The following is a 16672-nucleotide window of genomic DNA, read 5'->3' on the forward strand; positions in this document are numbered from 1 at the left end:
TAAACTATCTGGATATAACTTGGAAATAAGAAGTTGTTGGAATTTTTTGCTTTTCATTTTTCAGGGTAAGATTTTTGTTTTGTTAGGGACTTGTCTTTAGAACAATAGCAGGAACTTTGGAAAGTATTTCTCTTACAGAGAAAGAAGACTACTGTGACTTGACCATGTGTGTCAGTAAACCCTTCAGTATATACAATTTTTGCCATTTTGGCATTATGATATCTTTTCTTAACTGAAGGTCCTCTGAGTCACCTGTTCTTTTAAAGTGATTGTACTACCACGTAGTACAATCTGCTAGAAAAGAACACATCTCATTCATATTACAACGACTGTATCAGCACAATCTTGGCTATTTAAGGTGCATTGCAATGTTTTTTTCTGGAGTCTGTTCTGAGAGGAATAGGCTGGGTGGAGAAAGGATTCAGACTAGCCCTGGGGAAAAGCCTTGGAGGTGTTGGTGGATGAGAAGCTCAGCATGTCTCGGCAATGAGCACTCACAACCTAGTAAGCCAAAAGTATCCTGGGCTGCATCCAAAGCAGCATGGGCAGCAGGGCCAGGGAGGGAATTCTGCCCCTCTGCTCTGCTCTGGTGAGACCCCACCTGCAGTGCTGCATCCAGCTCTGGGGTCCCAGCACAGGGAGGAGTCAGTTGGAGTCAGTCCAGAGGTGGAACACTTAGTTGTTCCCAGGGCTGGAGTGCTATTCCTGTAAAGCCCGACTGAGAGAACCAGGTTTCATCCTGGAGAAGAGAAGGCTGCAGGGAGGCATAATTGCAGCCTTCCAGTACCTGAAGGGAGCCTGCAAGAAAGATGGAGAGAGTTTATTTACAAAGGCATGTAGTGACAGGACAAGGGGGAATGGTATTAAACTTTAAGAGGGTTGGTTTAGATTAGATATTAGGAAGAAATTCTTCACTGTGACGGTGGTGAGGCACTGGAAAAGTTTGCCCAGAGAGGTTGTGGACTCCCCATCCCTGGAGATGTTCAAGACCAGGTGGAATGGGGTGCTGAGTAACCTGATCTAGTGGCAGGTGTCCATGCCCATGATAGGGAACATTGGAACTTGATGACCTGTAATGTCCCTTTCAACCCAAACCATTCTATGATTCTATGAGTCTGACCTCTGCATTCATCTCATCTGTGGTGAGACCAATGGCACTGAAAAATCTGCAGGAGAAAATAGTATGTGTAATACGGATAGTAGGTTGTCAGCTATGAAGAGATATCTGGTTTAAAGACAAATTATTATTCAATATTTTTCAAAGTATGCTCATAAAAGTGTTCTTGTCACTGCTTTATATTTATGAGGGAAAATATCTTGAACAAAATTTTCTTAGAATGCTAATATGCAACTGTTTTACCAAGCATAATTTAGTGCATTTTTAATAAGTAAAATGCCTTTAGAAGTGTAAGAGAAATGGAAAAAGAACTGGGAAATCCAGGTAGTCATGTTTGCCTGGAGGCATTTTCTGAGAGCAGTAATGAGTCGGAATGCAAATCCTCCTGGCTTTGCTGATTTTTGTGGTCGCTGCTGATTACTGTAAAATTGATTCAGGAGTGTTGCAGCATCTCTGCATATGTTAAAGCTTCATCTCCATAGTGTCACAGGCATTTTTCCTCTCTGGGGGTTTTGTACTGAGTAAGAAAAAATTCTCATAACCCTCATCTTAGCATTTTTTCTTATCAAGGAGCAAAGAAGGACACTCTTCAGTTACTTCCCAGTCTTGATCTCAAGTATAATAGCACAAGTTTTCTTGGATCGGCTATTTCAGGACTCTAATGGTACTCAGATAATGTTTTATCACATTTGGATTTAGACTGTGGCAAGGATAGTTTCCTTTGAACATGAAGAATTATTATTCTGTTACTTTAAGTTATAAGTACTTCAGGGTCATATAATGTTATTTAATGAAATTTCAAGTTTGACTTTTTTCTCCATCCTGAGAATGAATTCAAGCTTTAACTCCACTAAGTGTACAATTTCACAGCTTGGCATTGATTTCTTGAATTTTTCATCATGTGGATTCCTACTGTAAGGACCGTGTATTACAAGAAGTACTCTGTGCCGCTGTAAAAGTGCAAAGTACAACAACAAGGAGCCTTAGGAAGGATTTTGTCTAAACAAGAAACACATTAAGTAACTGCCACTTACATACATGAGGTTTGTGTTCAATTATTTCAGTTGTCAGGGTTAATTGAACTGTGTTTAAAAATAGAGAAGGCTGCCATATCCTCACAGAAATATTTGTAAAACACAGAGAAATCCCTCTGCAGAGGAAGATAATGTACAGGATGTGACTGAATGAATGATTATAGAAGGAAGATACAAGAAACAAGTGTTTAAAAAGGATTATTAATAAGAAAGTTTTGGGGTTTTTTTAGAAAAAGGAGCTATAAAGGAGATTTGCTTCAGAAATGAGAGCCTAAGTTCCACTGAAAAATGAAACTTTTAAAGGACATTAAAACAACAGTAGAAGGTCATTTACATATTTAAATAAAAGTACAGGAAATAGGAAAATAATTAAAGCTGTTCTATATTGATGATGGGACAGAAAAGCAGAAAAATCTGGTTTGGAGATTTAAAACTGATAGATATTTCATATTGATTTTCACTCAAGGAGAATGTTGATCTTAAAAGAGGTGTGATGACAAATGGGAACAGGGAAATTGCATCTTTCTTCCCTGGTTCTTCAAGAATTGGTTTACTGAAGGGCAGATGCAATTACAAGTGCCTCTTACTAGACCTGTTAAGTAAGTTGTGATATGTATGATCAGTGAAGTTATAGAACAGATTTTGATGGAAAGAAAGCTTTAAAATATGGATGTACACTGAAAATGGCATAAAATGCAACCAGAAGTTCCTAAGGTAGACAGTATAGGATTGATCTCTATCTTCCAATTTCGAAGAGAATGTAATAAAATAGACATGCTCTTAAGAGAAGTGATTTATGGAAATGGGGACAAATGGAGTCAAAAGGCAAGCACGAAACAATGGAGAAGATGGCAACAAATTTTGGTGGAAGAGGAGGTACCAGGCTGGAGAAGCACAATTACAGGAGGAAGATAGTAAGTGTCTAATTTTGTAGCAGACACAGAGCTGAAAAGTCAGGATACAATGATGGAATTTGCTGGAGAAGGAGATAAGTACATCAAACAGAGCAGACTAAGACTTTAACCATAGAAGTAAATAATTTTGAGGAGTATGGTAATAAGTGTGACATGATGGAAAACGAATAATAGTGACTAATGAAAATTCTATGCTGTAAGCAGAAATGCATCATTTGCAAATGGCCCAGAAGGAAGAAGGAGCAGAATTTTGATCCCAACATGGTCATCAGCCATCACTGAGGTTCAGAGTTAGAAAAACACAGTGTTGTCTTAGGATATGTCAGCAAAAATACTTTATGGTAGAGATGGGGGAATAATGTAAAAAGAAGCAGAAAGCCTTCAGCTGAAATTCTCAGCATTTTGGTCATCTGTGTTCAAGCAAGATGAGATGGAGCTGGGAAAGCAGAGAGCAACACTGCCTGTGATGACTAGTGGAACGTCAAGCCACTAATTTGGCAAATGCCAGTTTGAGGGGTCTGTGGGAATCTGTTTTGTGTGGTCCAGAAAGGAAAATACTGAGAGGGTTTATAAGAAATGTGCATATTGAAGGGGAGCTTAGGGAAAGGAAGAAAGTTTTTGAAAAAGCTTTACTGATATACAGTCTGGCTATAAAAATCGTTAGGATGGGAGCCATAGCAGTGGAGGAGCACATAAAATCGCAAAACTGCCCTCAAGCCACTTACCCCAGTTCTGACATCAGAACTGGGTAAATCACCCAAATCTTAGGAGAAAAATGCACAATTTGTATTTTTAGCTCTTTATGCAGTAAATGTAATGTGAAAAAAGTTAAAGCTGAACTGATTTGAATTTGCTAAGGGTGTACACTGTACCCTGACTGCACTGCACATGCAGAATGATTGTGACCTCCAGGCTAGTGGGAGGGTTTCTTAAGTTTTCCTGTGTTTAGGCAACATGTAAGAATGGACTGTGAGAAGAGAGAATCTGGATCAGGAGAGCATAGGAGATACACATACTTGTATATGATGATCCCCTAACTGACTGTTCCTTTCTCCATTTTCTGTGATTCTGGGATAGGTAACACTATTAATGATCACACAGTTTCCAATAACTTGATTTGTGCTTCAAAGGAATGGGATGTTTTTCATTAGACCCTTTATAAATTGATAGAAATGCAGTATTTGCTTAAGAAAATACCCATATGCCTGCTTTTATGTGCAGAGATCAGTAAAGTCCTTACCCAGTCTGATGAAATCAATAGAAGTCCTTCCCTATGTCTTAAATGAGTCCAAGAGCAAATCAGAACTCAGAATATATATTCAGGTCATTTGTTTTCTGGTTTTCGGGTAGCACAGGGTAGAAACAAGGGCTGGGGAAAAAGTGTGATCACATTGACTTACTATGTTTTACTTAAACTGCCCTCTTAAAGTCAAGGACATTATTCATGAAGTAGGTTTTTTTTACTCAATGTCTCTAGAAGTGTTTTAATGTACCACAAGGACTTCCTGCTTAAAAGGGAACAAAGGTTCTACATTGTTACAATTCAGAATGTCCAGATTTCACTTACAAGGTCAGTAACATTTTTTTGATAACTTTCACATTTTAGAATGTGAAAATTTTTCAGTTAAAGGTAATAGAAATGCCTGATAGTATGCAGAGCTATGGCTAAAACATTATATGTTGATTTTTTCACTGGTATGCAAAAATACACGTTGTTTATTTTGTATTTTATTTTCGAGCAAAACCACTATAGATGCTTCAATGAATGGGATCAGAAAGTCACAAAATGCTATTTAGCTATTTATTTATTGGTTTCCAGAATAAAACACATGTGAAAATTTAATTTAACTGTACAGGCAGAATTGCAAATCTTCAAATTAAAAATATGGGGATGTTTGAATGTGTAAGTACGTATTTACAGATTCTGTCACTACTTAAACTCTCTTTCTTTCTTTCTTTCTTTCAGTTTGCTCCCAGTATTCTAGAGGAGTTTTTGCCATTTTTGGACTATATGATAAGAGATCAGTACATACCTTGACCTCATTCTGCAGCGCCTTGCACATCTCCCTCATCACGCCAAGTTTCCCCACGGAGGGTGAGAGTCAGTTCGTGCTGCAGCTGCGGCCATCCCTGAGGGGAGCCCTCCTGAGCTTGCTGGATCATTATGAATGGAACCGCTTTGTTTTCCTGTATGACACAGATCGAGGTAAGTTGTGACCCAGCTTTCTTATCTTTGTCGTTCAAATGACTTCTGCAAGAGCTGTGAACTTTTATGTCCTATTGAGAGCTTGGGGAGCCAAATTTTAAAGGGCCTTTGAGGTGAAATATCTCTGACTGAGTAGGTGTGTGGCTGAAGCAAGAAATCCTTTGTCTGCAAAAATTGGGTCTTGGATTCACATAGTATGTAATCGACCAGCCAAAGCCTATGCTTTAAGTCTAGAATACTAAAATCGTACAACTAATGGTAGTTAAACAAAAACACGGTGCAATAATCAGAATGTTACAGCTCTATTCACTCTTCAATTCACTTCGTAAGTGACAGCAGCACAAAGAAGTAGAGAGGAATGGCCACTTCTCTGCCTCTGCACTGCTGTAAGCTGAGATGGGAGTGAGCCTATGGGACTTCCAAGCTTTGGAAGCTCAAGGCAGAGAAAGGCTCTGCCCTCAGGCTGTGCCAGAGTAGTGGAGGTGAGAGGCAATGCCTACCAGGCACAAGGTATCCACAGGCCAGCAGAGGGAGGGAGTGCTGCTGCAGCCCATCTTCTACTCCTTTCATCTGGAGTTACCTCTGTGAAGGACTACACTTTTATAAAATATGTAGTTAATTACAGAAAAGGGTGCATTTTCTATCCACAGTTTCCATTCCACATCCCAGAGCATCTCAGAACTGTTTAACTGGTAAAAAACTGTAAGTGCATTACTGCACCTCACCACTCAGTGAGGAATTGAGAGGTAAAAGCTGTTCTCCGAGTTGTGTGTTCATTCTGCTGGGAAAGTCCTCTGCCGTTGTTTGTGGAATAGGATCGAGCCAAAATAGCAGAGCTTCTGTGAAAGAGGCAAGATTTTTATGTTGATGGCTTGCTTACAGGGGGGAAGCGTGCAGCATATCTCTAGTCAAATAATTATTTTACTACAGCTGTTTCAATATAGTTCCCCATGTGGACAGTCTATTCCAGAATTAAAGTGGCTTTATTCCAGTATAATTACTCTACAGAAGAAATAGGGAATTACACTGACCTAACTAAATCTGTTTAATTATTTGATTGTGGCTATAGAAGTTAATTTTCTCATATATACAAGCACTACATTTCAGTGAGTTTTTACCTTGATATGCTGCCTAAATACCTGAATTTGAATCAAAATGAATAATGTAAGAAAATGAAAGAGTTTGTATTGTATCATAATTGTTTGTTTGTTGTTTTTACCAAATTATTTTTTTAATGCTTGCTGGACCCATGAAGTTCTAGGAAGCATTATAGAATAGATTAGATAACTGGAAAGAGGAAAATATGGCAGAATTTAAAAGCATTTCTACTCAAGATGTAGTTATGGGTAAAAAGAAAACAAACACATAATTACAGATGTGGTCCTGCAAGTTCAACAGAAAAGAAGTGCACAACCTGCAGTTACCTTTCTCATCTAAATTCACACACTTAATTAGATTGAGGCATTATTTTTAAGCATGTGATATCACACCAAGGACAGTTTCAGCACACGGTCTGTAACAGCACAGTTAATAATTAATTCTTATGGCACTGAACTCAGCAACTCTGAACTCATCAGCATGTCTTTGATAAAGACATGACATTTTCCAGCTTGGATTCAGGGGACACTACATTGGGTAGTCTCTCAAATTCTGGATAGGTCTTGTGATGCAGTTTCATGCAGGAGAAAGTAAGATTCAATGTATCTTTTGGTATTAAGAATACTGTAAAGACACATCATTGTTGAGTAAATTTTCACTACCTTTACACAAGACAAAATTTCAATGTGGACCTGAGATACAGTTGAAAAAAAAAAGGTAAACATCACCTTACTATCAGAGTAACTGGAAAAAGAAAAAAAAATCATTAATGTTGAGTCGTAAAAATCTCTGTCAGTGAGGCCACAAATTAACCCTGTCCATATTTTTGTCAGAGATCCTTCCTTTACCTGCCAGATGTCTCCCTGTCTGAGCAGTCCCATCGAAGCAAATTGAAGGAAGGTGAACCCTCTCAGCATTTTGCTGCTGGGCTTGCAAATTGATATTTGCAGCTTAAGTGGGAAGCTATGAATAAGCTCTTATGGGGGAAGGTAAGCAATAAGCCTAAATTCCAGCCTGACACAGTAGCTAACTGTGAAGAAGGCAGTATTTAGCAGCTGTCAGTATTGTAAAAGGCAGAAGTCCTTCACAGAAGGTAGAATGACAAAATACACTTGGGCAAACCTTCAGCAGCAGTGGTGGACAAATGAATGTTGCTTTCAGACCTGCTTTCCCAGCCTTTCTGTCCTGCCTTCTTCTTGGTTCTGTTGCATGTGACTTGGTTGCTGCTCACTCTTGGGGGTTGAACAATTAAATCATATTTTCAGGGTAGGTTTCTCTATTGCATCATTCTGTTCATCTTTTTGACAGCCCCTCAGCTCCCTGCAGAATGCCAGTCTCTGTACTGCTGGAGCCACCTATGTTAAGATTTCAGTTCAGGCCAGGAATGCACTTTTGTTGCATCTCTCCAAGTCATTCCCACATACCACACCTGGGGTTATACCCTGTAGCAGTCTTGGACCTCACAAACTCTGATGAGGTGGTGGCTTCAGCTATTATGTTAAATCTCCCTTTCTGATGTTCTGCCAAACTCACAGACTGGAAAATCACTGTCCTGTGACAGAATGAAGATACTAGGAAGAATGGCAAAAATACAAAATTAATTGGATCTAGCAGGGGACATTATGGAAAAGGACAGCAGGTTTTGCAAGAGGCATTAGACCTAAGAGAAAGATGAAGGAAAATTCAGCTCATTATTTAACATGGGAAAGTGAGCAAGTAAAGAGTGACACAGAAGGCTAAAGCCTGAAGGGTCCTTTTGTTTCAATACGTTTCTCTTTCTCTTATCCTCCTTTCAGGTTCAAAAAGGCTTAATTATGACCCGATGCTTAATACAATTAATATTAACAGCAAAGTGCCAGGAACACAGGGCAGGGAAAAAGCACGCTGAAGAACATTTATTTGAGTTATGCAAAGCATAGTAGGAAAGGGCTGAAACAAAAACCGTGCCTCCTTAAGAAACCCAGAGGAAAGGGAAGTCCACCAGGAAAGAAAAGTTCAGGTAATATTTGATATTATCTCTAAAGGGAATTAAGTGAAAAACACCAAATGAGTAGAACACAAGAACTTTCAGTTTATATATGTTGTTTTATTGTGACTGAGAGGTATTTAATTTAAAAGGAGGTATACAATGAAGTGGAGCTGTGTATCTGTAAATCCATGGGATTTTTGACCTTGCATAAGTATGCCTGTAGTGTGATTTCACTAGTTGGTGACAACATTTTCTGGCACCAGAAGGAAAAATTTGGACCCTGAAACCACAAAAGAAGGCCAGAGGAGTTTGTGTGACATGTGAGAAGCTGTTCAAGAATAAAAATCGTAGAATAATTTAGGTTGAAAAACCCTTAAGGTCAAGTCCAGCCATTCACCTAGCACTGCCAATATCCAATATAGATTTGAGAGATGCAAGTATTGAGCCTGCAAGAGGTCAGTGTTAGTTTTCCACACTGTGTGTAGCCTTATTGAGAGCTGGAATGGCTGAAGTTGCCAGTTAAACTGCAGAGATTACCCAGAGCTGAGGAGTCCCTGGATGGAGAGTGGTAGAGGGGCTGTAGAGCAGCATGGGGCCATACAGGACACCAGGGAGGATGGCAGCCAACAAGCTGGAAACTGCTTTCACAGATTTTCAGCATCCATTTGAACTCAGCTGTGTTTCCCAGCAAGAGTTTTCAGTCCCAGACTGTGTCTGAAGAGTGGGAGCGCAAAGGGGAGAGCTACCAGCTGGCCTAGCAGTTGATTCACCAGAGGCAAGGACTATAAAATAGTTATATTCTATAGAAATTAGGAACCATGTGTGAGCCTGCTTATGTTCCTTGTTAATGCTTTTTTCTTCCCCTTTGCTCCTTTTAAATACATGTTCATGAAGCCAACTCAGTCATGGCTGCAGATGAGGAAAAATAGCTCACTGTGCACAAAGTAAATTTAATTTTCCCACATTTCTGGATAGTGTTTTAATAGCAACTCCTTTAAAGTTGAAAGTGTTCTATGACAATCTAAACCTGGCAGAAGGGTTTACAAGTACTGGTGGCCTGTTAGAATTAATCCTACAGTACACAGAGTAGCAATCTCTAGGCTTTTGTCTCTAAGAACTTATGGAGGATAAGTGAGTCCCAGAAGAGAACAGAAGATGTCTGGAAAAGGCAAATAATGGTACATGAAATTTAAAGCTTTCCCTCATATTTCGAGGGAGATTATGAGTTTATTTACAATCAGTTTATCAGGCTAATCTAACTTCCACCTTTGGCAGAGCATCTGGCTCAGCAGTAAGGATAAGGTTTGGGGTATCCATGATTAGTACCTCCAGTGATACTGCGTCAGGCCTGACATTCTCACAGAAAAAATAGAAAACAGAGGTTCAACTACAGCATGGCAATTTGAAAAGCAGAAACCATAACCCCAAAATTTTTGCTTATGGCATATTTTAAAAGTAGGAGCAGGTCTCGGATGAGGTGCAAGGGATTTGTCTTTGAATTTGCATGACAGCACAGAAAAAGACTTTGGTGGGTAGTGAGCCTGGCCAAGGGATGAGTGGTACAAAAAGGGTTCAGGGTTTAAAGTGATCCTGCCAAATAGATAGACCAAGAAGGTGAAATGTGATAAAGGTGGTGTAAAGGATAAACATAGCTGGGAAGAATCATAGCTACAAAGTGCAGAGTAACTGTCTCAGCGTTGGTACAATGGGATATGTTTCAGGGGTTGTGGCGAGCCCTAAGTGTAATGTAAGTACAGAAAGCCATACTGGTTATTCTGAAATTTCGAAAAAGAATGTTGCGTGTGAGATGTGAAAGCTGAATATCGCTCTCACCCGGCTGGCCATGCTGCTGTGTCACATGTTGAGACTTCCACTGCAAAAGAAAACACCAAAAATTTTCAAAAAAAATTTTTCCTTGCCCTTTGAAAGCACCAGATGCTGTTTTCAGCTATAACAAGGGCCTTCAGTATAAATGTGGCACAAGAATCCATTGCTGGAATGTCACTGTGATCACTGACCACCATATACAGATACAAGTTTCAAGGGACCAGTGAAGAGAAAGAATATTTAAAGAAAAAAAAAAGACATGACCAATTAGAAAAAGCTTTATGAATGGAGATTTTGCTTTATTTTCTTAATTGTAGGACAGTTAAGAAGCAAAGATCAATAATCGTTTGTACCTGATGAGATCAAGGCAAGAAATAGAATTATGTAGGCAGATTTAAAGTGTTACTAGGAAAAAATGCTTCAATTAGGTTGGAATAATCTGATGAGATTCTTACCACGAGAGTAAGATTGTTACCACTTCAGAGGTTTTGAAGAGGTTAGTAAATATCTGCACTGGTGATCTGCGTTTCTATACCCACCTCAGATGATCTCTTATATCCCCTCAGGATTATTTATGTAATTGTCATGTCTCTAGGAAATTGGGAATGGCTTCTTCACAGTACTTGGGATACTGAAAAGATAATTTTCTTAATTTTCTACTATGGAACAACTTTCAATAATATATTATTTCTATTCAATTATATATATATATAGCCTTTGTAAAACATTTAGTGTGTTCTATTATTGAAAAATCAGATCAAAAATATTCTGAGTGATCTAGATAAAAACACTGCAAAACCAGGTTGAAGGACTGTCATTATAATATGGTACTCAATAAGTTATCATTAACGGGGCATTTAGGTGCTGAAAGAATTGACCCTACATCGAGCTTTAGTTGATATTTTTACTGCACTTCTGAACAAATTTTTTGATGACTCACTAGTGAAAATAGTGGTAGTATAATAGCAAGTTGTAAAGTTATTTCAATACCTCAATTGAAAGAGCTAGACTTACTAAAGTCAGTAGTGATATAAACATATAACTTGCATTTTTATGTGCAAAAAAATACTGAGTCAAGGTTCTTATTTCTGAAAAAAGTTAAAAGGACCAAGTGTTACTAATAAAAAGCAAATTGCAGGTGACCTTACAACAAAATATTGAAAAAAAATGGTTTTGACCCCAAGTGCTCTTTATTTATTAACTTTTTTCTGCATAGCACTGTTAAGCCCAAACCAACATCATTCTTGCCTTAAACTGCTAAAATAATGTCACATAGTGTTTCAGGTAAACCTGAAAAAAACAAGTTATGTCTTGGATTGTAAAGAATATTATGTGGGGAATCTGTCTTTTTTCAATTGCAGTCATCCACTTGGTCTTGGGCCCTTTTTTCATTAGTATCACCAGGAAGAATTTGGTAGGATTCCCACAGTATGAATTTTTCATCCTACTGACCTTTGGCAAAATGTTGGACAATAAAAAAAGAAACGTAAGTTCATGGTTAGGTCCACTGAAAAAGGAAGGTTCTTACCTGCATCATGCAGTTATGTACCAAACTTTTGTGAAATAAAGATCAGTGTTGTCATGACATTGAAGAAATACTGATAAAACAAACAGCATTCAATACCTGGTCTCATAGTCTTTACTAGACTGCACTAACATCATGGTTTGTAGGTTTGAATTTTTCCATATTCCTCACTAGATCTGATAAAAAGCTATTTGTCTTCAGCAAACACTCTACATGGGTAGTGCATAATGTCACACATACTGAGATCCAGCTACCACTGTGTTTGTTTTTTACCAAAGTTACATTGTAATTTAATGCAGGCCAATCTGAAATGGTACACAAAACACAGAAAAATATTGTTTTGTCAAATATCAGTGAGTTTAGAGACCTGCAGTAAGTTTGTCTTATGATCTACTGTTGTCTATACTCAGTAACAGTAAATTCCGTGTTTTTTATGAAACAGAGCAATGTGCTTTATCCATCACTAATTGGCTTGCAGCAAATTTTGTTTTGCCAGTGTGAGATCATTAATAATTATACCAGCAACATGCCAGCTCGTCCTCATCTTCTTAGCAGGTGGTAGCAGCTTGAAAATTCAGGTAATAAATGCACACGTGAAACTAAAACGCAGCTGGATCCTAAAATCAGCATTAGTAATGATACTGTGACTTTCCATCTTTCTCTTGTCTTACCACTAAAGAGAAGCAATTCTCGTAAATCAGCAGGGTCATCATTTAATTTATTACATGTGAAAAATTGTCCAAGAGCTTTCAGAATGCTTCATTTAACAAAAATGCTCCTCTTATTGACTGAAATGATTGAACATTAGATCAAGGTTGAAATTAACAGAAAGTGTGGGTATTAGAATCAAAAGCTGATCATCAAGTGTACAGATGAGTCTCCTAACTTTAGTATTCCATGTAAGATGTGGCTCAAAATATGCTGCATCAGAACTTCTCTGTGTGTTTGGTCATCTGGCAAACACTGAGAATATAGAGTGCAGCCTAATATGCAAATGCCATAGAAATACATAAATCATAAAACATTAAATAAACTGCTGCTTATTATATTGCTAGTCTGAAGAATTTGCTTTGCTTTATTCTGACTTAGTGGGTGTCATGGAGAAGACAAGAGACTCATGATAATTTTAAATACTGCTTTTTAAGTTGCCGTGCCAGTGAATCAGCTCTGCCCTTTCTAATGATTTGTTTGTGACAGTGTAGTAGAATCCTTAGAGCTAAGTTCTTTTCTCAGTAGCGTTTATCTCAGTTTCACACATGTGTAATTCAAGATTATGCCTGTAACTTCTATATGCTTTTATAATCCAACATCCAAATGTAAATAACATTGCAACTTCCAATGGCTTGTTCTAATAATATCAGAGAATTAGAGAATAGTTAATTTGTTGTTACCTGCGTATATAATACAGTCCTTTAAATGAAAACATGTCATTTTTATCTGGTTTTTACACACATTCTGTATTTATTTGGGAGCAGGGACAGTATGGTCAGTAATTCTGAGTGTCTGTTTCCATTTGCTTAAGAGCTTTTCCGCACAAGGATGTGGTTAAGAAAAAAAGTGACTTCCTACCTTTTTTTCTGGAAAAAGCTCATGTATTGGCATTTTTGTTCTTGATTTTCTGAGTAGTAGAGTTAAGTTCAGCTGCTCTTACAAGTTTCAAGTGGCAACTCTGAGCACATTTCTGATTTTATTATTATTTGATCCCAAATAAGAGTAGATCTTTTATATATGTAATGATTGGACTTGTATTCATCTTTTCTGTGGATCAAACAAATTACTTTCAGAGAGCAAAGTGTTAAGCAGAAATTTGTGTTACAGTTCACTGGTATTAGCTTTCATATTCATACTTAGGGTAGACCCTGCCCTTCTTTACATGTATCTCTATCGGTATCATGTTTGACAAACCCTGCAGAGAGTTATCTCCAGTGAAGGCAGCCTTACATCAGCATAACCAAGTGCATCTTTTCTAAGTCTGAGGCTGTGCTATGTCACCACTACACACTGGTCAGTAGTAACACTGCAGACAGTTGATAGATGCAGCACCCAGCAGCGTGGACCGCCAAAGAGGGCCTTGAAAAGACTCAGACGAGGAAGCCAGCCACACATCCAAATGCTTATGCTTTAGAAATTCCTTTCAGTATGGACATCCGAGTCCTGCAGCTGCTGAACGTAGCCTTTTATATGGCCACAGGTGTTGGCTTCAGCGCTGGAGCACAGAGTGGTAGCAAACAAAGGGGAGTATAGTCAATGCTGCCAGAGACCAGACGTGGTGCCAGTGTAATACTGAATGTAAAACAAATACTTGTGCCAAGTTGTTTCTAAATGCATTTTAGTTAGAAAAATTAGCTTGTCGTTTGGGAGTATTATCTATGTGTAGATGAATCTTCCAAGTTTTAATACAGTATAAAGCAGGCTTTTTAAAAATAAAAATAAATAAACAAGATACAGACTTACAAAGGTCAAGACATACTATTCCATTTTTTATGCAACTATTGTTTAAAAAATAATAAAAATGTATAAGACTAATTTAACTCTTCATGATCCCTCCTTGGCATATTTGTGAGACATTTATCCCTTGTGTAGTGTGAGTTACTTCTCCAGAGCAGGAGCAGGAAGTAAAGGTAATTCTGCTTTAGAGTAAATCTGTGTTTGTATATAAGGGCATTTCAGGAGTTGCACATTCTTAATTCAGATGATTGAACTGTCATCCTATCATCGATGCAATCTGTGATTTTAGGACTACATTTTCTACATCTGTAAGGAATGCATTTCCGATGTATTTAGATGTTCACTATTCTGAGATGCATTTTCCCTGTAAATGGAATATATTTTAGGTGGTTCCCTCATAAATTACTGCTGAATCCTATTCGCATACATATTTATACAAATTGTCTTTGGTCAATTCCAAAAGGGGTGGTTGAAGCGTAGACATCCTTTTAAAATGACTGACTGCTTATCACAGTGCTACAGATGCTATTTCTGCCTCTGTACAGGGAATTTCCTGCACCAGTATTTACAGATAACAGCATTAACAGCTGCTTCTGTTACCAAAATTCCAATGTATGTTTGAGGTATTTAGCATTTTGCAATTGGAAAGAGAGTTACCAAAGGGTCCTTTAATCCTGGGGTCTCAAAATCCCTCTTTTGTACTACTACCTTGGTGGGTTTTAATATTAATGCACACCTGGATGCTGCAGGATGTTTTCCTTTGGACAAGGGGCATACATTTTGCTCCAGTGTGACTTCATCTGCAAATGGCAAGCAGAACATTTAGTAGTTTTGAAGATCTGGGCAAAATAAATGATGAGAGTGTCACCAAAGAGAGGGCTTGTGAATACAAAACTGGTTGCTAGCGTAGGTCCTTGGAACAAATATGCATTTTATGTTAACTTGTCACTGGGAAAAAAAAAAAAGAAAGAAACTGTTCTAGGAGTAAGGACTTGTATCCTAGATCATCCCTTTCCTAAGGGTGAGTCCAATCAGCATGGGACGGTGCGCTTGGGAAGGCCCTATATAGACGCTTTTATTTCATAAAAGGTATTGGTGCCAAATTTCCTCTGTAGTGAGTTCAGAATAAAAAAACTAAATAAAATTGTCAAGCGTATGTACACATAATAAACAAGTCTTTAACACAGAAAAATAATAAGCAACATTTTTTTGAGTGTGCTTTGTGAGACAAAGAAGTCTCTCATACCAGAGAAATGCATTTGCAGATGCCTGTTATAAAATGGCTTGATATGTATGAATCAAATCAAGTGGAAAGAAAGCAGTTTACTTTGTCAAGAAACTTGATAAAAGTAAGGCATTGTGATATCTTGGTCTTCAATGATATCCTTCCTGTAAAAAACAAAGTATTCTCCTTTATATAATGGGATAAAGAGAGTTTCAAATAGGTCTAAATTATTCAACACTCTTCTAAGAATCTTTAACTAATGGTAGTTAAATAAGGCAGCTTTGCCAAATTTGCATTATAAGCAGTTTACATTTAGAGTACAAAACAGGTCATGAACCTGACCGTTAAACACAAGTGACTGTCCCAATCACAGGCTTATCAATTATTTTTGTGTGGAATCTACTTTTGTCTGGATGCAGAACAGCTGAAGTCATTTAAATATCAAAAATCTTCCTATCTTACAAATTCATATCATGCTACTGAAAAATATTCTAGCAGTAATTTTAGATTGTATTTTCCTTTTAATTTGTATTTTCATTCTCATTAAGCATTATATTAAAACCAAACTGTTTTTACAACCTTGAACTAGTTTGTCTCAACATCTCCATTATTTTGTTTCAAAACTATTCAAAACAAGAAACTCATCGAAAATAGCCTTTTCCCATGAAAAGCATTTCCATACTTGTTTTTCAAGGAAAAAGTTGGGGAAAAAAGGTCCCAGCTAATTCTGTCAAATAATTTTTTTACTGAGAAAAAAATATCCTTCTTCTGAAGTGTTTAATAAATGTGTTTTAAAAGACCAGGAAATCATTGTATATATCTTTATATTTGTGCGTTTTGCTAGATTGATTTCACATCCAATTTCTCCTTAAAATAAGCAAAGCATTCTGCCAGGTATTTCCTAATGCAGCTACATGCTCTTGATCTTGAGGCAGAATGAAAATCTCTGTTCTGAAGCCAAGGGTGACGTTCACAGTGTGCCTTTCTGCACAGGACTTCTATTATTCTGTGAAACACCCCCTAAGCCCCCCCACTTGATGCATCCTTCTCTTTCGTGATCTCTTCATTACCGCTTGTGAGAAGAGGAACTTCCTTTCTCCTCTGCATCAGAATATCCATTTGTGGGTTCTGAATTTGTGGACTGTGGATGGAACTGCAGCAACTTTATCTTCTGTCACTTCAGGAACTCTGTTTGGTAGGGCGTCCCAAAACTCAGCTATTTTGTTGCTCGCATTTCCACTGCTTCAGGGAGGTTTAATTATTTTCAATTGCATTATCTTGTGAGTCACCTCAGGATCTACCTCTGCAT

The 16672-nt window shown here is 37.8% G+C and overlaps 1 protein-coding gene across 9 annotated transcripts in view; it reads left to right on the plus strand.

The window, feature by feature from the left end:
* GRIA4 (glutamate ionotropic receptor AMPA type subunit 4) overlaps positions 1-16672 on the plus strand; it is a 222458-nt gene that overhangs the window by 66888 nt on the left and 138898 nt on the right. For all 9 annotated transcript variants that reach the window (XM_017729503.1, XM_008630109.2, XM_017729504.1 and 6 more), the window contains exon 3: positions 5032-5271. In XM_017729503.1, coding sequence (XP_017584992.1) covers positions 5032-5271 — 240 coding nt within the window. The remainder of the gene's footprint in view (positions 1-5031; positions 5272-16672) is intronic.

This window comes from Corvus brachyrhynchos, unplaced genomic scaffold (genome assembly GCF_000691975.1).
Source record: "Corvus brachyrhynchos isolate BGI_N302 unplaced genomic scaffold, ASM69197v1 scaffold253, whole genome shotgun sequence".
Classification (NCBI taxonomy): domain Eukaryota; kingdom Metazoa; phylum Chordata; class Aves; order Passeriformes; family Corvidae; genus Corvus; species Corvus brachyrhynchos.